Genomic DNA, 22770 nt, shown 5'->3' with positions numbered 1-22770 from the left:
CCACTGAGCTAAATCCCTGGCTTAAAGTTCTAGCTTTTAAGTTCAGGTCCTTGATCCCTGCTTCATTAATTCTTGTATATAGTGTGAGCGCAGTTCATTCTTTCGGACTTGGGCAGTTTGTCCAACACCATCTGTTGGACAGACAGACCTTTCCCCACTGAATGGCCTTGGCACCCTCATCAAAAATCATCTGACCATTTCGAGAGGCTGATTTCCAGGCTGTCTGCCTTTACAAAGTCATCCGGGCTGGGCCTGAACTTGTGAGCCTCCTGTCTCAGTTCAGGGTGCTGAGATTACAGATGTGTGCTACCATGCCCTGCTGGAGTTAAAACTGTTTTGGTAGGCTGTTCTTTTTTGGCTTATAAAAGTGCAACTAGTTTTTAGTGGTTTTTTCTGCAACACTGTTGAATTCATTTATTTCTAACAAGGTTTCTGTGGAATTTCTATTTTTTCCATATAAGACATGTTGTCTGGGAACAGAGATCATTTTACATCTTCCTTTGCAATTAAGATGACTTTGTCTTCCATAACTGTTCTGGCCAGTACTGTTTCAACAGAAATGGTACAAGTGGACATCCCTGTCTTGTCCCTGGCCTTGGAGGAATCTGTCTTTCGCCCTTGACCAGTGATGGTAGCTGGGTTTCCTATGTGCCCTTTATGTTGGGAAGACAAGCTACCAAACACTTGCTCTTGGGACACTAAATCTCAGCATTACCTTTGATCTAATCACGTTGTCAGGCTCCTCCATACACTGAATAGAATATTTTAGCCTGTTTCATTATCGTCTATATTTCATCTCATTTTAGGGTGGCCACTCATCAGATGTGGCCATTTCCCAGTGATCAGCATCTTAATCACTGATAACACTCGCCAATCTTTACCCTTCAGGTGCAACTCTGAGACACTGTCACCACCTTCTTAGAGGTAGGGATGCAAGGCTCAGTGTAGCTGCCCTGTGCAGGTCACATGGCTAGAAAGTCAGGACTGAAGCTCAGCAGCCTGTTTCCAGTCTATTCTCACTACCCCTTCCCTCTCTCTGGCAAAAAGCAGATCTAAGGAAGGGTGACAGAACTTTCTTCAGAGATGCTGCTGCCCATGTTGTGAGGGTGCCTCGAGCGGAGTTACATCAGTGGAAACGGCCTTCCCCTCACTGCAGCCCTGGCTGCACCCTAGTGTAGGGCCCATGGGTGGCTGTTTTCAAGCCTGAGAGCTTCCTGTCATGCTTGAACTACTCAGCAACAGCCTTATCCCATCAGCAAAACTGGCTTCTTGCACTACCTGAGTGCAGTTCATAGGCCTTCACCAGACGCAGAGACTCTTAACAGGCTGGCCTCCTGGTGCCTCACACTGAGCATCGGTTGGCAACCCCTGCATGGCCACCTGCCTGAGGAGGAACTGGCAGCGACTCTGGCCAGGCCGAGGGAGGATGTGTAGCCGTGGTCATGCTGCCTTCCAGGTGCTGCCAGGTTCCTCATTAAGGAGCTGTCGTATCACAACCTAGAGCTGGAGAGGAACCGCCTGGAGGAGGTGGGAGTCAAGCGCCAGTGTGTCTGGCCTTTCATCGTGGTGATGGACGACTCCTGTGTCCTGTGGAACATTCACAGCGTTCAGGAGCAGAGCAGGTAGTGATACTTCCAAGCAGTGCCAGGAAAGCAGGCCCCACACGGACATCAGGGAGACGGCTTTTGGGGGCCATGGGCTGTGCACCCCCCTGCCAGCACACTGTGTGGTGCCTCAGGCCTTTCCACCTAGACGCACAGGGACCATTTCTGCCTCACAGTGTTACTTAGACAATCTGTTGCAGCACCAGGATTTCTCTATAAAGACTGCTGCATCTGAATCAGAAAACCTGGCTCTAGCTCCAGCTCTGCCTCTTAACCATGTGGGTTCACAGTTGTCGCTTCACCTCTTGCTGAGTCCATTACCTGTTAAACCCTAGAGGGTGCTGCAGGAGGTCACAGGGCCAGGGTGGGCAGGGGTCCATGAAGACCAGGAAATGCTAAACACTGAAAAGCCCCACACAATAAAGAGCCCTAATATTCAGCAGTGTCCTCCCCGCCCAAAAGCACTGTACCAGGTGACCCCCGGGGCCCTTCCAGCCAGGCATTGTGTTTCTGCCGTGGGTTTGAAGCCAGTGACATTTTCACATAGGCCTTTATTATGACCGGAACTGGAAAGTGTCCTTTAGTGCTCCTAACCTCTGGCTCTTTGGTAACAATGGCTGGACTTCCGGCTTCAGGTGAGAAGCCCCACACAAAGGTAGCTGTTGAAGTCACTAGTGTGGGGCCACAGGGGCACTGAGCTGAACCCCCCCTTACTCTGGGGTAATGCGAAATCCATCAGCTCACTGTAGCTGTTCCAGCATTATGAGTATGTGATGCTGGCCCTTCATCAATGATCTTCTCTTAACTTTACCTTTTACAGCCAGTCTGTGGAAGCGGGAGTTTCCAGTAAGAATGTGTCCTTGAAGAGTGTCTTGCAGCATATTGAATCCACACCAAAAATCATCCACTATGCGATCCTGGGCATACAGAAATGGAGCAGCAAGTTGACGTCTCAGAGCCTCCGGGCCCCGTTCTCTAGGTGCCACGTGCACGATTTTATTCTCCTCAACATTGACCTGACTCAGAACGTGCAGTATGACTTCAACAGGTAGGCCAGACTCACAGAAGGAGGCGCGCCAGGCAGGGACTGATGCTCTGTGCCCAGCTCCAGCCTCAGCAGTGTTTTCAATCCCTCTGCATGTCTTGGGGCCTAAGGCCCCTCAGACTACCTAGGCCAGTGATGGCGAACCTTTCAGAGCTTTCAGTGATAATAAACAGCTGGGTATGGCACGAATACCACAGGTTCGCCACTACTGACCTAGGTAGGTCCTTATAATAGATGTTATGGTGTGAAATCCTTACAACACATGTTAGCCACCTCATTATTCAGCAAAACTAAGAGACACAAAAATGGTTGAATAGATAAAAATCTCTGTGTGGACTCATAAACAAGGCTAAGCCCTCATTCACCTTCAGAACTCCAGCAAATCACTTTGCCAAATGTAAGGCCCAGAGATCTCGATTCTGTCAGGCAGAGGCAGGTGGGAATGAGTAGGCTGGCTTGGCCGAGCCTCCTGAAGAAACCCTATCCTTTTTCCTGGAAAATGTGAACAGGGCAAAGCAGTAATGCCAGGGGCCGTAAAGTCCCTCTTCTGCCCCCCTCTAACCTGGCAGCTGCTGCTTCTACTCTCAATGTATTGAACGTGGCCAATGCTTTCTCCTGTGTGTAGCCAGATCTTCAAACGAGCACAGGGGCACACCTGCCACAGCACACAGTCCCGTTTCTGCACAGGATACCGAAAACCCTGTGAAACACGTGAGACAGAAATCACTTTCTGCTTCCGTTAATGGCTACACCACTGTAATCAGGGCTGTCTGACAATTCGGTGCAAAGAGCCAGCTCCAGCAGGGCAGGGTCCATTATTTGCGGGTCTCTCCTAACAGCTGCCACACAGTCTCTGTACACAGTTGTCGGGCTGTGACAGCTTTCAAAGAAACCCATCACTGTGGTTGTGATTTAGGTATTTCTGTGAAGATGTTGACTTTAACCTGAGAACAAACAGTAGTGGCCTGCTCATCTGCCGCTTTAACAACTTCAGTCTCATGAAGAAACATGTTCAGGTTGGCGGGCAAAGGGACTTTATCATTAAACCAAAGATCATGGTAAGTCTTGCATGCTTGATTCTGTTCAAAATAGGTACTGATTTTTTTTTTTTTTTTTGGTGCCGGGGATCGAACTCAGGTCCTTGTGCTTGCGAAGCAGGCGGCGGAACCACTGAGCTAAATCCCGGCCCCAGTACTGATTTTTTTAACTGGGCCACTTTAACATTTTTTACAATTTAATAGTTCTCGTGATAACTGCAGTTATGCAAGGCTGTTTGGTAGTGGTGAGAAGCATCACAGTAATGGTAGTTTTCCTGCCTGCAGTAATTGCAAGGAATGACGTGTGTGAAACTGGCCCAAACCAGGAAGAATGCACTCATGCGCCATCATTTTCAGGGCGGCCGGACACCCAGGCCTGTGTCCTGCACAGTGCACCTCTCATGAGTCACGCCCACTTGGTGACAGCACCTTTGGTAGTAACACCCACAGCTGGAGTGCAGAGGGGTTCTTTTCCTCACCAAGTCCTGCACAGAAGAAGGCAACTCATTCAGTTTGGGATGTGTCACCTGGGCCCTCTCGAGAGCTAGACCCACTGGCCTATGAATTTTTCCTATTGAAGTGCTCTCCTTAGCCATCTCTAGTTACCCTCTCTTTTGTACCTTCTTCCTCTTTTCCATCGGAGGAACAGTTAATACCTGTTTCTCCCTAGCACACACTGTGGGCAGAGGAACTTGCCATTTCCTGCCTTCTCTTCATTTCTGTTTAATCACATTGGAAAGCAGGGAAGCACTTTTGCTCCTGACTCCACTTCTCTATCCAGCACAGGCAGGTACTACTCCCTGTGAAGTCTTCATGGTTATTTTCACTGGGTGTTTAGCTTTTCATCCACCTTGACAGTCTTTTTCATTCATTTGTATTTTTTCAGCACCGTGTTATTTATGGTAAAACTTAGTCTTGAGGCCAATTTTTTTTTGAACATTCACAGGCTTTGACTTTTTTCTCTTGGTAATCGAAACAGTATCATAGCGTTTACAGTATAATTTGATATATTCACTTTCGTGGTGTGGTGACTGCTGCAGAGCCACTGCTGGTTGTGGCCTTCAGAGTAGCAAAGAAGCTCTCAATCTTCAGGCCTCAGAGGCCCATCGGCAGCCTCAGCTGGTGGGAAAGTCCAATAATGTCTCATGAGTACTGTACCTTTGTTACCAGATACTGGCATTATGGAATTCCTACTAAACCAAGGGAGATTTGGGGTTGTGTGTGTTGGGGGGAGGGGTACTGGGAGTTGAACCCAAGCCTTGTGAGTGCCACACAACTGCTCTGCCACTGAGCTGCACCCTCAGCCCTTTTACATTTACTTTTGTGTGTGTGTGGTACCGGGGATCGAACTTAAGACTTTGCGCTTGGGAGCCAGGCACAGCATCACTGAGCTAAATCCCTGGTCCAAATTTTATCTACAAAATTAAGATTAGGATATCTCTAAGTTGCCCAGGCTGACCTCAAACTTGTGATCTTCCTGCCTCAGCCTCCTCAGTAGTTGGGGTTACAGGCATAAGCCACCACTCGAAGCCCAAGTGAGTCTTAATGTCAACTGTGTGGTTGAGTTTCGGAGGACTCACCTGGAACTACAGCACAAATTCTGACCATTCGGTGAACCTTTCTGTAGATTTCAGCCGTAACCACTCCATCAGAGCTTCAGCTTTGAGATGGCATACTTCACAGCGATGTTCCTTATGTAACGCCTGAGGAAACATGTAACTCAAAATGTTTGCCTGGTCCTCTCCAGATTTTTTTTTTTGGTATCGGGAATTGAACTCAGGACCTTGCGCTTTCAAGACAGGCGCCAGAACCACTGAGCTAAATCCTCGGCCCTAGATTTTTAAAGATAATAATACAGTCCAAGCCCTGTAAAGAGAGAATCCCGTGGGCCACTCTAGAGATCTCCCGACATCTGGTCACTCACAGCACCAAGAACTACCCAGGGAAGCTTGGGAACCTCCGCCTCTTGGGATGGGCTTGGTATGAGACAGGAATCAACCCATATACGCCAGGTCACACTGTCAAAGACTTCCTGTTGGACCTTACTTTCAAAAAAGCCTACTCCCCACTTTCTCTTGCCCATTTTACATGTAACTTATGTTAAATACTATTGTATTGGTTATTCCCAAAAGTGGGAAATGTAGGACCAAAAAGTGAGTGACATACACTGGAACACAGTTTATCACTGTGCTGTTTGTTACCAATGCAATAAAGTGCCCCTTACTTGCGATTCTAATTATCCAATTATCCAAGGTCAGCCACAGCCTGAAAATATTCAGTCTCGACTCTAGAGAGACCACATTCACATTTACTGTTATCACAGGGTACTGCTACATTGTTCTGTCTCTTACTGTACCTAAGGTATGAACTGCACATGAGAAAACAGTCAGTAGAGGGCCAGTACTGCCTGCAAGTTCAGGCACCCCTGGGTCCTGGAACACAGCGCTGGGGCCTGTGGGGAACAATCCAGTGCCTCTGCAGACCGGCAAGGCACAGCTTCCCCATGCTCCATCCCACTCTTGCTGCAGGTGTCCGAGAGCTCAGCGCCCACCCTGCCCCTTCAGTACGTCTGTGCTCCTGACAGCGAGCACATGCTGCTGGCAGCCCCGGCGCAGTTCCTCCTGGAGAAGTTCCTGCAGCATGCCGCGTACAAACTCTTCCCCAAAGCCATCCACAACTTCAAGAGCCCTGTGCTGGCCATCGACTGCTACCTTAACATCGGACAGGAGGTAAAGGTGGTGGCTGGCACTGTGCTTACCCACAGTCACCCATTTCTTTCCACATCAGCTTGGTTTGCAAGTGTAAACAGTGACAGAAGGAAAGGTGACAGCGGCTCTCCCACCCGTCCCTCTCTTACCTGTGCCAAATGAGCAGTGACCACATACCACTTAGCCCGGGACACCTGCCCTCATGACCTGGGTGGTGGCACCTATTCAGGGCCACCTGTCCTGGCATCCGTGGGGCTGTCCTGTCGGAGGTGGCAGTGTCTCCGCATAGCCCACTGGAGCAAAGCAGGCCATCACACCCTTCCCATCTGTCACTCCTCTGCCTCCCACCTCTGGACTCCTGAGTTCTTCACCGCTTTTAAGTTTTTATTTTGTTAACTGCCACTTGTACTTCCAGACTTCTGCCATTAAGCTTCCTTGGGATTATTTTTTAGAGCTTTATCTACATTATCTTCATTAATGTAATATGTCCTCCTTATAATTGATCTCTTTTTGTTGTTGAGACAGTGTCTCACTATGTAGTTCAGGCTGGCCTGAAACTCCTGGGGATCCTCCTGTCTCAGCCTCTTAGGTGCAGGTATTACAGGTGTGTGCTACCACACCAGGCTTGAATCTTTAAAAGTTAAAAATGGACCCAGGCGTGGTGGGATACTATAATCCCAGCACTCGGGAGACTGAGGCTGGAGGATCACCAAGTTCGAGGGCAGCCTAGGCTACATAACTGGTGGAGACCCTATCTCAGAAACAAAACAACATAAACTAATAAATGGTATAAAGAAGTAAAATCACCTGTAACAGGAACAAAACATTTCAGTGCACCTCATCTCCCAGGATTTTCACTTTGTGTGTACTGACAGACACACAAGTCTATACACACTCTAACTTATCAAGTCCAATTTTAAGATTCAAGTGTCAACATTTTGCATTCCCATTTTTATGATGTATCAATAAGTATGCTGTGAGTTGGGCCATTACCTACAGATTTTCAGAGGTAAAAACCATCTGATGTAATAATACTCTTGATATTGTCTGTGCACATCAGACGGTAACCCAGGGCTCCCAATTCTACTACCATAGAGTACCAGGCTCGCAGTATTACACAACATAGTCTTGCTCCTGTTAACAGCTGCTAACACTTACTGCTCACTAAGGGGTTTACAGGAATCATTTAATTCCCACCCAGACCCCGGAAACAGGGACTACTGTGGCCTCCACAGGTGAGCAACACAGGCACCGTAAAATGAAGGACACGCTCAGGGATCACAGCTACTAATGACCCCAAGCCAGCTGACCGGCACCTCTCACCACCCCACCCTACTAACTCCCACTATTTATTCACTGCCCTGGGGTTTCTGTCACTCATCTTCCATATACAGAAGCCACACAGTTGGAGATTTGGCTTAGTGGTTCTGCCATCTGCCTCGAAAGCGCAAGGTCTGGAGCTTGATCCCCGGTACCAAAAAAAAAGAAGCCATACAGAGCTAAAAGTTTAAATCCAAGCTGTTTAAAGCTTCTAGCCAACTGAAAACTTAAATATAGCTAGATGAAAAGCTGATTAAAAGTATTTTATTCTCACCATTAAGGTAATCTAAACACTTAATCTTTCATAAGTATGTCTTCCTAAAGGAAGGGTGGTTTTTTTTTTGTGTGGTACTGGGGATCAAACTCAGGACACATTGTGCTTTCGAGGCAGGCGCGGCCCCACTGAGCTAAATCTCCGGTCCTGTTGTTTTTTAGTATGAATCTGTCATACCAGTTCTTTCCTATGAAAAATAAATGGCCCTTTGGCAAAGTAAAAAGAGATCCAAAGCTTCTCATGGAGAAAGGTGCGGCCCTGCCCTTACCCCGACAGGGAAGCAGGGCTCTGCCCGTCTGACCTCGCTGTCTCTGCTTGCTGTTCGCAGGTGGCCATTTGCTACGTCAGCTCCAGACCACACTCCAGCAACGTCAACTGTGACGGGGTGTTTTTTAGTGGACTTCTCTTGTACCTTTGTGACTCTTTTGTAGGTGCTGATCTTCTTAAGAAATTTAAGTTTCTAAAAGGTAAACCAAATTTAGTATCTTGATTGTCAACATTACTGCTTTCTACCAGAAAAACATTTCAGAGTTGAAACACATCACAGATAAAGTCCTTTAATACTGAGTTTGACCAATAATCCAGGTACCCTAATTTTAAACCAAGGCCACTGACCTCCATAATTAGAAGGGGGGCTGTGACTTGTAGAAATTAAATAAATAAGCTTTTGTTATGTCCAATGCAGGTAAACATCCAGATTTGAGACCATAGTAAAGGGGTTTCTGCCCCTACTCATTTTAGAATGTTAAGTTGGGATTTTGGTACCAGGGATTGAACTCGGGACCTTGTGCTTGCAAGGCAGGCAGCAGAAACACTGAACTAAATCCCCAGCCCTAGAATGTTGCTCACATTCTCTAGTTTATGTAACCAGCGGACACATGCCACAGTAACGTGAATGCAATGGACTGCCTGGGCCAGAAATCAACTGCAATAAATTTGTGTAATTGTATCCCCAGACATAAACCTAGTTACAGTTCTAGAACAGGAACTAAAGTTATTTCAACAGATAAACACCATACAAAGAGTTAAATTTTCCTCAGAACAGACTGCAGATTAAACATCACATATAATCATACCAAGATGACCTTTGCAGTCAGTGAAGACAGCATGAGGGTGGGAAGTCATCTCCGAGGGCGGACAGTGCTGTCACCGGGGGCGCAATGGTGATGTCGGGATGGGCTGGGTGCTCACTGGAGGGTGCTGCTAATCGATATGCGGTGTAGCCCAGCCCTCCGCCCCACACGGAACTGCCCAGTCCCAAGTGGTAATGTACAGGGACCTTGTCCTAGGGACACACAAGAAACCACTGGTTACCACAGGCAAGTGGAGCTGTGGTTGAAATTTCTCCTGGCATACTCTCTTAAACTCTTGAAGTTGTAAAACTGCTTACCCAGAATAATGAACAATTCTGATGGGTTTCTTACCTAAGCAGCTGGTCCTCAGAGGTGTCAGCTTGGGACTGAGTCAGACAGAGGTGTCAGGTCAGGGTCCCCCTTTCAGCCCCAGCCCCTAAGACACATTTCTGCCTTTTTCTGGAAGGTGCTACCCTGTGTGTCATCTGCCAAGACAGAAGCTCCTTACGCCAAACAATTGTCCGCTTAGAGCTAGAGGATGAGTGGCAGTTCCGCCTTCGAGATGAGTTTCAAACTGCGAACAGCAGCGAAGACAAACCTCTCTACTTCCTTACTGGACGCCATGTGTGAGCTTTGAGGAAACTAAAACCAGCCAAGGGATGACGAGGTGGGGTGGAACAGAAAAAACTGGGAATTTTTTTTCTTTAAAGTACAATCACTGTGGAGCAAAGTGCAACATACTTGTCTACTCTCCAAAGAACTCCCCAAATCTGACCCAGGTTTTTAAGGACATCACATCACTGTCCTTCAGGTCGTTATAGGACCTTTGGTTCAGGTGAACTCCATCACAGACAGTTACGCAGTGAGGACGAGGTCTGCCTGTGGGAGCCTGAGGAGGCAGGCATGGAGAACACACGTGGAGTCTGCATTAATTTTCTGCTACACCAAGTTGGGGGAAACTGTCAGCATTAGCTAGCTTGAATGTGTCACATGAAAGTCACACCACTGGTGTAGACAACTGAAGATGAATGTTTGAGGTTTGAGCCCTCAGTTTTTCTTCAGATCTGTACTTTGGTACAGTATTACTCAGGGGTCTGAAATGATAGAATGTAGAAGATATTTGTATTTAAAAAATAAGTAGCTTTGTCTTTCTGTGCAGTGTTAGTTTAAAATTTATAATCTTATATGTATTGAAACTTTTGGCAAAATTTCCACAGGAGTTAAAAGTTTACTATTTAAATTGAACAAACAAAATCAGTAAATGCAGAGCAGGCATTGCTGCATTTATGAAGCTTCTCCTAGCTTAATTCCTTTGCTTGCCCCTCTCCTTAAAACTGTTTCCAGTCTTTAAGCACACCATGTCTACGAAAATGTGGAACGGTGATTAATCTTGTGCAAGAACCTGATTAAGTGCGATAGTTGGGCCAATTCAGACTCTCTCAGCAGTTAACCTGCACACAGCCTGGTTTGGCTGGAAGTGAACAACTGGCACCAGCAAACCTAAGTGCCAGGCCGAGGTTCTGTTGTGGAGTGGAGCTAAGTCATTTATGTCAGGGACTTTGGCAAAGCTTCCTTTAAAAGACAAACGGAGTGTTAGCTGCCGTACATGGACAACACAAATTGCTGAAGTGGGAAACAGCCATAGAAAGAGAACTGTTACTTCTACCATTGACTTTCTGGTGATGATTAAGAAAGATTCCAGGAAATCTTTTTGACTGTTTAAAATCAGCAGGTGGTATCTAACCAGTATCAACAGCAGTATGCTAAGTTTTTATGGGTTTCTCATCAAATACTGTAAATCAAAACCAGATTTTTACAAAGCATTCTAAAACAATTGGAAGTTTATACTTACCACTTCAATTTTTGTTCTTAAACAATCTGAGATTTTTCTCAGCCCATATGTATCACTTTATCCCCACTTATTACTTGAATCTGTCTTGCAAAACTACTGAGAGGCCTACAAAGCCTGCATTTGCTGAGAACAAATAGTATTAACTGACCAGCTTTATTATCTTTGATAACAAGGAGTTTAAAGCTAGTGAAAAGATGGAATGTATTAAGACAAAATAGATTCAGATCTCGTTTTTATTATAGCTACTTATGATGCTTTAAATGTATTTTGAAATGAACAATTCCTTTTAACCCTATTTTTAATTGTCCTTCAAAGAGGATCTGCCTTACATATTCTTTAAAATTACTCCATTTTAGTGCAGCTGAATTATTGGTGAAGAGGTACATTCTGAACAGCTGGGTTTAGGTATGAATGTATTTCACACGTCCCATTTCGTTAAAAGGGCCTGATGCAGGTGATATCGAGAATTCCACTGTTTGTGCAATATTCCGACATTAACTATATAGAGGAAATAAAATACTTGAAGTAATTCCAAACAATTATTCCTGGGGCAGATGGCTTCTCAAGAGTTTCTTTGGGCTTTATAGCTTTACAGTCTAAAGAACATTTCTTAAACATTACTTTAGATGCAGGTACTCCTTGTTAGTTGGGGCTACACTCTGAAAATTCAAATGATCATGAGCTCAAAACTACTATCCAACTCTGTGGAAGAGAAATGCCAGAAGAAAGCCAGAAGGCCATCACCCAGTAATGGAGAAATTTACACTGACCTGCCTATTCTTTCCAAATCCTATCGTACCGAGGTTTGGATCTTTTAAAATCATTTTATCAATGTCATTCTTTAGAGAATGTTAATCCTCTTGAAGGATAAAATTGCACAAGCACAGGATGCCATGGTCTGTTAATATATGTCTCAGTGTGTTCAGTGTTAGGCTTTTCTACCCTTTAGATACTATGTGGGGGGCGAATGGATTCCTGAGGCCTGTACAGTAACTTGCCTAGAGACCTGCTGAACCTCAGCATGTATGACAGTTCACACAGGTTAATACTGAATGTAAACTAAAGGTTAGAATGAAAATTGTTGTAGTCAAGTTGTTCCGGCTGTAATTTATGCAACTGCTTTTTGTGACTTTTAGAAAAGGGAGCACCTCTTATTTTATTACTGTAAAATTTTCTTAACCAAAATTTGGTGAATTTCACTAGTCAGTCTACCTCACATTTTGTTTATGATTTAAAGTTGTCTTGTGTCAACAGTATGTTCTTGTCCTTTAATTTGGTGAATGTATTAAAATTCTCTCCCATTCCCCACCCCCAAAGAAGTCTGCTTTCTTTCAACTACATGCGATGAGCTTTCTGACTCCAACAATGCCCAAGAAAGGCTGCAAGTCCCCTTATCGTAAGCTGGATGGCTCTGAGTCTGCTACTCTGCACAACAGTCAAGAAAGTGCTAATTAAATATTTGTTGAACAAACAAAAATCTGTAGCTTATACAAAGCAGATACATCCACATAAATCTACACTCATTTGCAGATTTCCACCCACATAATTATAGATGACGGATCTAGAAATTACTAGTTATCAGATACACTCACAGTGCACCCCAATCTTTTATTTTGTAGATGACAACTATACTCACTTTGTTATCCTGCTCCAAAACACAACTTTGGGTTGCTTGAACTGTGTAGTAGGATGCAAGGTGTCACGGTTCACTTTCCATTTATTTCTAAACTCCACTAATTTTACCAACTCTTAAAAATAAATAAAAGGAAAATATCTTTTTAGCTGTAATACACACAGAGTAATAACAGAACTTGACACGGAACTCATGGGCACATTCTTCTAGGCCAAAGTCCCCCAGCTCTTACCTCAAGAAGGGCAGTATTTCTAAGTCTGATGATGGACTGAGGAAAACACTGACTGCCAGTGTTCCTCTCCACGGTCAAAACAGCTGCCTGAAAAAGACAAACACTGATGGCCGATACTCACCTTCAACCACCTGAGGCTGGAATAACACCCAGGAACAAATGTTCCTTGGGCTTCTCTTTAGACAGGGAGACTGGCCCTTCAGCTTCCTCTGGGCTTAGGAGAATACTGCTACAACTGAAGCCCTGACCTCACAGAAAAAGCCATCGCTAAAGATGATTGCAGACATGGTCTGTAAGGTCAAAGAAAAGTCACTCACATCTACTTCAGCGACCACAACGCGACAACAGAGGAAATAAGTTCTAAGAAAGAAAAGGCAATACCAACAAATTGTTTTCAACCATTCCGTTGCATAAGTAGTCCTAGGTATTTTATTTTTGTGGGCAGGGGGCATAAAGAACTCTTTTCTGTTTTTGTTTTTATTTTTGCCAGAAGGCTCAGGAGCCTGAAAAAGATGGACCATCTATGTTTGCAGTCACTACCCCAATAATCAATTCAGCAACCTTAACCTGAGGCAGACTATGGCCAGACAGCAGTACAGTTGTCTTCATCCAGAGCGATGAATCCCTAGCTGGGCAGCAAAGCAAGGAAGAACAATTAAAATATCACTGCAGTGCCAGGTGTGGATATGCACACCTGTAAACTCAGTGCTCTGGGAGGCTGACAGGAGGATTACCGTGTCTGAGCCCAGCCTGGGCGACTTAGTGAGACCTTCAAACTAGGGGGGATCTTCCTCAGTGCAGAAGCCCTGGATCCAACCCCAGTACCACGAAAGCACACAAATCACTGCAGTCTGCTGTACTCATCAACTGCCTATAATAGTCATGCTCTTAGTAGATAGGTTAATTTCTTTTTTAATTCTGAAAGAAAACCACCACTGTAATCTCATGGTCCCTGTAATGTCTATATGCTAGACATTTTCATAAAGGTCCAACAACAAAAAAAACACCAATGAAGAGAATCGCCCTCCTCTGAGGCTTGGCCACAAGTGCTGGTCTAACCTCATGGCTGCCACTGCCTCCACAAACCATGGACAGCTCTTCCACCATTGCTGCTTTCATTCCGGGCTGCCATTGTGCTGGGAGGGTGTCAGCCATACCTTTTTTTTTTCCAATTCCTCCCTTGCCTTCTGCCTCTCTCCTGACTCAGGCCTTGCTCATTCCTTCTTAGGCCCTCTTCCTTGATGTGCATGCAGGATAGAGTTCCTCTAAATATCTCCTTTTCCCTTTCCAAACCCCAGGATGAACTCTTCTGAAGCTTCCAAGTAACTAAACTCATAAATGCAAAACCTCTCTCAAACCCTAAACCTGCATATCCAACTGTTCATCAGGCTCTCTCTTCCAGATGTGAACTCTACCCAAACTGGGCTGGGATGTGGCTCGTGGCAAAGTGCAGACAGCATGCATGAGGGTCCATCCCCACTAGCACCACTCTGCCCCAAAACCAAGACCCAAATTGAGCTCAGGCTTTCCCACCAATCCTCCCAATCTCATTCCCATGTATTCCCGTCAGTCACTCCCTACCAGGGGGTTCCCCAAACAAAAATTCCCACTTACCCGACACTGTGTGCCACTGTTCTTTTCTGGCCAGCTATAAATTCTGATCAGTCCTTCAGCTGTATCTTTTCACTGTGTACCCATCTCATCTTGGTCCCCACATCACAGCTTCAGTCCATTGTTTCAGCACTTTTCATACAGACCACTACAACAGTTTTGTTTTGTTTTAGCAGTACCAGCTACTGAACCCAGGGGTGCTAAGCTATGTCCCAACCCTTTATAAAGTTCTCCTTTGATACGGAATCTCGGTGAGTTGCTCAGCTGGCCCAGAACTTGCCTTAGCCTTCCTAGCTGGGACCACAGCTGTGTACCAATGACCCCAGTCAGTTTAACTACCTTCAAAATTCCAGATTCTTGGGCCGGGGATTTAGCTCAGTGGTTTTGCCGCCTGCTGCGCAAGCGCAAGGACCCGAGTTCGATCCCTGGTACAAAAAAAAAAAAAAATTCCAGATTCTTCACACTGAACTACATCCCCAGACCTTTTTTATTTTTAAGAAAGGGTCCCGCTAAATCACTAAACTACCCAGGCTGAGCTTGAACTTGGGATCCTCCTGCCTCAGCCTTCTGGGATTATAGGTGTGTGCCGCCACTCTCAACTGAAATTCAATTCTTACCTTGTAAATCCATCTTCATAGTGCTGTCATGGTGATTAAATAAAATAATGCCAAATTAAACAGAATGTGACATAGTAAACACCTAAATGTGAGCTACTAGTACTATTCTTAGAGAAATAACTAGATTGTTAAATTTGAGGGGCTGTGTTCATCCGAGGGAAATACTCACACTCCCTTACTACTCTACCCGTACAAAAACTACTGAGCTTATACCAACCACTCTATAAATAATAAAAGTAGGGCTGGGGATTTAGCTCAGTGGTTCCAGCGCCTGCCTCGCAAGCGTAAGGTCCCAAGTTCGATCCTCAGTACCAAAAATAAATAAATAAATAAATAAAAGTATACCCAAGCATGGTGGTGTGACCTGTAACCCAACACTCAGGAGTATGACACGGGAGGATCACAAGTTCGCCACTAGCCTGACCTCCACAGGAGTTCAAGGCTAGCCTAGACTATGTATATATAAACATCCTGTCTTGAAAACCCAAAATCATAGTGGTGGTAATAATAATAATAATAATAATAATAATAATAACAAAAGCACAAATTAATCTACAGGGGATAAAACCCTAAGCAAGGCCCTAAATTCCAACCAGTTTTCAATGGAGATATGGTCATTTCTCATGCGTGGGCTTTGCCCTTTATTTCTCTCAGACTGGAAAAGTACCACGTTACTAAAATAATCACAAAAGATTCTGCCAACTGCAGATTAAATTCTGCTGACATAATGATCCTTTGGCAAACTGGTGAAAATTACCTTTAAGAAGCCAATATTTTAAGCATATTTCAAGGTCTCAAACTTAAGTAAAGCCCTGAAAAAGCACAAATGACAATACAACTTTATCTTAATACATTTATCACTTAGAAAAAGCTATCAAGTATTTTATTATTTTATTCTACTTTATATACAGGTCATAAAAGGCCACAGCAGTTTTTCAGTATATAAACCCTTTAAAAGCAGAGGGCACTAGGAAGGACAGACAAGTATCAAAATGAAGTCCCATAATGAGGGCATACACACAGTGCAGTATTTCTGAGGAGTAACAAGCAGATACCAAGTCATCCACATTTAGTTTGCAGCTATTCCATAGTTTTAGAATCCTCTTTGAGATTTGTTCATAATCCAGTTGTGCCAAGCTGTCATTTATTTAAAAACAAAAATTAAAAACTGAAACCAGAATAAAACTATGAACTCAGAGGGCACCCTTTATAGTCCTAGTCATCTGTAGCTCTCCATGAAGGAAAGCCTCAGTTCTTCATCCCCTTCCCCACCTTCCTACCATCAAGGGTAGGACAGAGAAATGGAAGAAAAAGCTAACTATTCCAAATTCTCCTGCGCTTACAGCTTTCCTTTTCTGTAGGGGTTTCTTCAAAGTATACTTCAGGCCTTTTAAGAATTAGCTTCCAATTCCTAAACACATAATACTGCAACATCCTTCAAAAGTAACTCAAAAACATTGGTTTCCACTCTGCGAAAATACAATCTTTAAACCTATAACTGGTATCAGCAGATCAATATAAAAAATACAGTACCAAGCTACACTGGTATATTTCCATATTAAGAACTTCAAAATATACTTATCACTGAGACCGTAGTCCTTGCATTAGTTTTCAGTCCACTATGAACAAATTATCTGCTGCATGTAAACATGTCTAACTATAGATAAAATACATCAATCATAAATTTCTGTAAAAGATAATAAAATATCTTCTTTAAAAAACAAAACAATAAGCTATTACTGCATTGTTTCCAATTTTATGAAAATGGAACAACCACATGGTTGTTGCCAGTCCTGAGTTCATTGTAATAAAAATGGCCCTAGTTCCTGGTTAAAGTCAGCAACCAATCCATTCTCTTCAATAGATGTCTTCTAGTACTGTAGGCAAGATTTTTTAGGTGGTATTCTGTCCATTAATAAAGTTATATACCAGAAACTGCCCCGTGCCACAGTACTGTGTTGCAAACAGTTTTCCATCAGGAGTGGGATCTGAGAAAGCAATTTCTTCTTTATTCAAATATGAGCCATATATAAAGTTACTCCTATTAAAAGAAAAAAAAAAAGAGGGAGAGAGAATATAGAAAGTTAAAAAAATTAGTATTTCTAATTTTAAAATTGGGGAAAAAACTGTCAAATTAATTCTGATTAGAAAGACTTTTTAGGAATGACACATTATCCTAAAGACTGCTGAAATAACTATTCACCTAAAATATTAATAATTTGAATTTTTAAAATTTTTAAATAAGAGTAACAATGTAGAATAAGACCCAATAGGCTGGGGATTTAGCTCAGTGGTTCCAGCACCTGCCTCGAAAGCTCAAGGTCCTGAGTTCAATCCCCAGTACCAAAAAAAAAAAAAAAAAGACCCAATATCTTGTCATGATAATAATGCTCAACAACTAAGACAAGAAGAAACTGACCAAGGGAATCAAGTAACATCAGAGTTAATGGCAAACACTGAAAACTGTTCCTCAAAACTGAGACCAAGGTAAGGCTGTGTTCCTGCCTCTATAAGCACTGGAGGTTCCACCCAGGCCAATTAGATGAGGGAAAGACAGAAAAGGCATCCAGATTGAAAAGAAACAAAATTATCTCTTCTGAGGATGACATGACCTTATATAGAGAAAATCCTACGGCATTCACAAATAAACATGTGAGATCTAATAAATGACTTCAGCGAGGTTGCAAATACAAGACTGATACTGAAATATCAATTATATTTGTTATGTACTTGCAATGAACAATCAAAAAACAAAATTTTAAACAAATTCTATTTATAACAACATAAAAAAGAAGAAAATATGCAGGAACAAATTTGACAAAAGAATTGCCAAGATCTGTAAACTGAAAAGTATAAAACATTGTTGAAAAAAATTAAAGACTTAGTGAATACAAAGATAGGCCAAGTTTATGAATTAAGAGATTTAATGTTGTTAAACAACATTACCACACAAACTGATCTATAGCTGGCTTCTTTGAAGAAAAAGACAAGCTGATCATAAAATTCACATGGAAATACAAGAGATGCCAAGTAGCTATAATATTTAAAAAGAAAAACCAAAGAGTACTTATATTTCCTCATTTCAAAATATGCTGCAAAGCTACAGTATTCAAGACTTGTAGCACTAGTGTAAGGACAGATTCAAGACCAATGGAAAAGAAGTGAGGGTCCAGCTATAAATTTCACATTTAGGGTCAATTACAGCTAGGTGTACCAAGACTACTGGCCTTCAGTGGGAAAGAATGGTCCTTTTAACAACTGGTGCTGGAGTAACAGGACACCCACACTCAAAAGAAAGAAGTGTACCTACATGTGGTGCCTCACCTCACATCACACACAAGAATGAACCGTAAATGGGTCAAAGACCTAAATGTAGGGACTACAGCTATAATTTGTTAGAAGAAAACACAGGCATGAATCTTTGCAACCACAGATTACACATTAGTTTCTTAAATATGACAAAACAGAAGTAACAAAAGAAAAAACAAATTGGACTTGATCAAAATTAAAAACTTCTGTAAAGACATCATGAAAAAAATAAAAAGACAATTACAAAATGGTAAAAATACTTGCCAATCATATATATGGCAGGGGACTTGTGTCCAGAACACATAAAGAGCTATGCCAATAAATAAGGAAAGGAGTTAAAAACACGATTTAAAAATGGACATAGGGTTTGAATAGGCATTACTTGAACAGATATATACATGACCAATAATAAGCACATGAAAAGAAAAGATGGTCAGTGTTAGTCATCAGGGAAATGCAAATCAAAACCACAATGAATTAGGCCGGGGATTTAGCTCAGTGGTTTCGCCACCTACCGTGCAAGCGCAAGGGCCCGAGTTCGACCCCCGGTACCAAAAAAAAAAACAACAACCCCACAATGAATTACCACGTCCTAACCACCAGGCTGGCTAAAAATAGAGACAGTAACAAGTGACAGCAATGATGTGAAGAATCAGAGCCCTCATATGATCTAGGTGGGACTGTAAAGTGACACAGCCACTGCAGAAAACAGACTGGTAGTTCCTCAAGACATTAAGCACATGGCTAGCACATTCTACAGCGCAGCCCAGTAATTCTACTCCTGAAGACAGGGCCAAGAGAAATAAAAACATACATTCACACAAAAATTTGTACATCAATACTCACAGAAGTATTATTCACAACAGCCACCAAGTAAAAATAACCCGAATGTTTATAAACTGATGAATGGATAAATAAAATGTAGCCTAACTACAGTGTTATATTATTTGGCAGTAAAAAAAAAAAAGTATGAAGCACAATTATATTATGCTACAACATGGATAATACCTGAAAACATATCAGGGAAAGAAATCATTCACAAAAGATCATATATTGTAGGATTCCATTTACAAACATATAAAGTGCTTGGAATAGAAAGTAGCCTGGAGGCTGCTAAGGACTGAGGGAGGACACAGGAAATGGAGTAAATGGTAATGGGCACAGGGCCATCTGGGCATGGGGGCAAGGGGTTGAAGGAAATGCCCTCAAATTAAGACAGTGGTGATGTCTTCAGAAGAAATCAAACCCACTGGATTATAAAACTTTTTTTTTTTTTTGGTACCAGAGAGCGAACTTGGGTCCTTGCGCTTGCGCAGCAGGTGGCGAAACCACTGAGCTAAATCCCCGGCCCTGGATTATAAACTTTAAATAGATGGATTTCATAGTCCATGACTGCATCTCAGTAATGCCATTATTAGAAAGAAACTTGTTAAATTTAGCCAGGCTATACTGTACTAATCGAATATTCACACTGTTATCTTCACAAGAAAGTCTAGATGCTAATAATAGGAAGACCATATAAGAAGGAACAGTGACTGATAAAAGGAGAAACTATGTGTTTTAACAGAAAGTTTATTCACTATCAAACAGAATAAATACAACTACTATTTTTTAAAAATAAACTAGAGCCATTTATAGTTGCCCCAAAATTTCAAGAGGAGACAATACTCTCCTTTAGTTTGTTTGCTTGCTTCAGTACTAGGGAGCCCTCACACCAAGCTACACCCTCCTAGTCTTTTTTTTTTTCCAGTACCAGGGATCGAACTCTGAGCCTTGCACTTGCCAGGCAGGCCTGGCACCACTGAGCTACAGCCCCCAACGCTGCCTCCCCCTCAGTCCTTTTTGAGACAAGGTCTCACTAAGTTGCTAAGTTTGAACTTGAACTTGCCTCAAACTCCTAGAGTATTGGGGTAACAGGCACCATGCCTGGCTAGGACTATTATGTATTGCATCAGTTCATTTTCCAGGCTTAGTTCTGAAAGAGCTAAAAACAGAACCCTCTTTTATCATGAAAAGAGTGGGGAGATCTGAGCTAGTCTGGGTCATTACTTAATAAACTAAGGGGGGGCCGGGGATTTAGCTCAGTGGTTCTGCCGCCTGCCTTGCAAGCGCAAGGTCCTGAGTTCGATCTCCGGTACAAAAAAAAAAGAAAAAAACCTAAATAAATAAATAAACTAAGGGGGAAGGACCAGTTATATATCAAGGTCTAATAAGATCTTCAAGCCTTCCGATCTCACTCATAACAATGGATTATTCTGAAAGCTACACCTAGAGATAATAGTAGACAAAGATTCTATAAACAAAAACAGTAAAGGACCTAAAACTTTTGAATCCCCCACTAATCTTTTATGGAAGATGTTTTATAGAGCACAACCCAAAACCTAGCCCAGCATGGTGATGCATGCCTACAATCCTTGCACTCAGGACTCAGGAGGCTGAGACAGAAGAACTGCCACCAGTTAGGGGCCAGCCTGGGGTACACAGCAAGACACTGTCTCAAAAAAAAAAAGAGAAAGGAAAAAAATAAAACCCTTACAATTTGTCCTTGTCTCTTATTTACACTTTTGATAACCAATCGATTTAAAAAAAAACCTAATGAAACAGTTTACAAATACCGTAACATTCTTAAAACACATTTCTCTAAAAGCTGAACTTCCAGAAACTTTCCATATTTTTCCATTTAAAAGTCTCCAATGTCAAACATTGCTTGAACTGGGTTATATTGGCCCAATGATAACAAACTAAGACAAAACAGTTTCATAATACTTACTCTACCGCGCTTTCATCCTCCTTGGATCAACTTCACACAAAAAAATACACTGAGATAATCTCATGCAAAATTTGTAATGCAAGTTTTAACTTCTGATTATCTTAAATGCCATGCTATGTACTAAAGCTCAGCTTGAATCCTGAACTACTGCAAATGCTGTGAAGAATGACATCAAGTTACCTCAGGCATTCGATCATGCGAGATGCTATCTTTTGGCGGCGCATCATGCTGAACACCCATATCCGGCTGATCCCACATATTGCAGGCTCTGGTAATGTTGAGCAGCACCAAGCTTTTTGCCTTTCAAATCTGACTTTTTCTTCTTCTGACCCAATAACGGGAAGTTTCTCTTCTATGACTCTGTAGCCCTGAGAAATATCAAAATTGGGAAATGTTTAAAGTGAGACTATTAACTGGCAACTCCCTAGTACTGCTCTAGCTGAAGAGATTATGACATTTGTTTGGCTTCTGATCAAAGCTTTCACCTCATTTTCAGGAAATGGACAAATCTAGAGCTCCATTCTGTTCTGTGACCATGACAAAGACACTTCATTCCTCTGAGCTTTGAGTCCATCACCAGAAGTTGGGGATATCGAAAATCTCTGGTTGAGAGATTGGATAGTCATTGTACACACATCCTGCCTTCCCAGGGGCTGATGACAGGCCCCAAATCTTAGTTCTCTTCACCTCCTGCATTCTAAAGACCAGCAAAAACACGCTGAACTCAGTGCCATTAACTGCTCCTGTGACAGCCTGCAAAGGTCTTGGGTTCACAGCTATGCAAAACTAAGAATAAGGATAGCACAGAAATCAAGAATTTAAAAAGGCCCTTTCCTCATACTCTCATCTTTTTAAAAAACAGGGCTGGGGATTTAGCTCAGTGGTTTTGCCGCCTGCTGCGCAAGCTCAAGGACCCGAGTTCAATCCCTGGTACAAAAAAAAAATTAAAAAGAGAATAAATAAACACTGTCAAAAAAATACATGTAACATCTCTGTCAGCCGGCCTCTTTTTTTTTATTTTTGGTACTGGGGATCAAACTCGGGTCCTTGCGCTTGCACAACAGGCAACGAAACCACTGAGCTAAATCCCCGGCCCTAGCCGGCCTCTTAAGGGGACAAAAATACAACACTTAAAAGCACCTAGACAACACAATTAAGAGTTAACATTACATGAGCTGGGCCAGGGATTTAGCTCAACGGTTCCACCGCCTGCCTTGCAAGCGCAAGGTCCTGAGTTCCATCCCCAGGACCAAAAATAAAAAATAAAAACAATGGTTTGCACTACATAAAATTAACTCAATCTCAGTATAGCAAACTGGTATGACTCAGTCATTTTATATTATAATCCAAAACTACTTACTAGCTATTTATTTAAAACCAAGTTTGTCATACCAATATTTGGAAGAACTACACAATTTCAGACTGACTTTTAAAAACATGTAGCCTAACATACAGAAATACACTCACTTTTCTTGCATTTTTTATTTTATTGGTACATTTTGGATATACAGGATAACATGCATCATAGGTAATTTGTACCTGTACATGATATATCTTGCTGCTTTTTTTCCCATTCATGTAGATGTTTTGATTTTTTACTATATAAAAATTTTTGTAATTAGGCATACATTTGCAAGCAGCTATTAATATGCTAAACATACCAACTTAAAAGTAGTCATATATAA

At 42.6% G+C, this 22770-nt stretch overlaps 2 protein-coding genes across 28 annotated transcripts in view; one reads left to right on the top strand and one right to left on the bottom strand.

The window, feature by feature from the left end:
• Positions 1-12221, top strand: part of Greb1l (GREB1 like retinoic acid receptor coactivator) — a 233555-nt gene extending 221334 nt beyond the window's left edge. For 18 of the 22 annotated variants that reach the window (XM_021265171.2, XM_021265175.2, XM_021265177.2 and 15 more), the window contains 6 exons: positions 1457-1622; positions 2425-2652; positions 3566-3707; positions 6215-6415; positions 8317-8455; positions 9528-12221. In XM_021265171.2, coding sequence (XP_021120830.1) covers positions 1457-1622; positions 2425-2652; positions 3566-3707; positions 6215-6415; positions 8317-8455; positions 9528-9691 — 1040 coding nt within the window. In that variant the 3' untranslated portion in view covers positions 9692-12221. The other 4 variants (XR_015442405.1, XR_015442404.1, XM_087189772.1 and 1 more) reach the window with 3 other exon arrangements.
• A 3657-nt stretch (positions 12222-15878) lies between these two features.
• The window catches only part of Esco1 (establishment of sister chromatid cohesion N-acetyltransferase 1), a 66000-nt gene continuing 59108 nt past the window's right edge, over positions 15879-22770 (bottom strand). For all 6 annotated transcript variants that reach the window (XR_015442407.1, XM_087189789.1, XM_087189783.1 and 3 more), the window contains 2 exons: positions 21266-21453; positions 15879-17047 (listed from right to left, as the gene is read on the bottom strand). Coding sequence is in view for 5 of the 6 variants with exons in the window: in XM_087189789.1 (XP_087045915.1) it covers positions 16900-17047; positions 21266-21453 (336 nt within the window). In the remaining variant the exon portion in view is untranslated. The remainder of the gene's footprint in view (positions 17048-21265; positions 21454-22770) is intronic.

This window comes from Heterocephalus glaber, unplaced genomic scaffold (assembly GCF_053883595.1).
Source record: "Heterocephalus glaber isolate CG9 unplaced genomic scaffold, H.glaber_assembly_v1.0 deba00000331, whole genome shotgun sequence".
Classification (NCBI taxonomy): domain Eukaryota; kingdom Metazoa; phylum Chordata; class Mammalia; order Rodentia; family Bathyergidae; genus Heterocephalus; species Heterocephalus glaber.
Note: the sequence above shows the minus strand (reverse complement) of the source record. Positions and strands in the feature narration are given on the sequence as shown.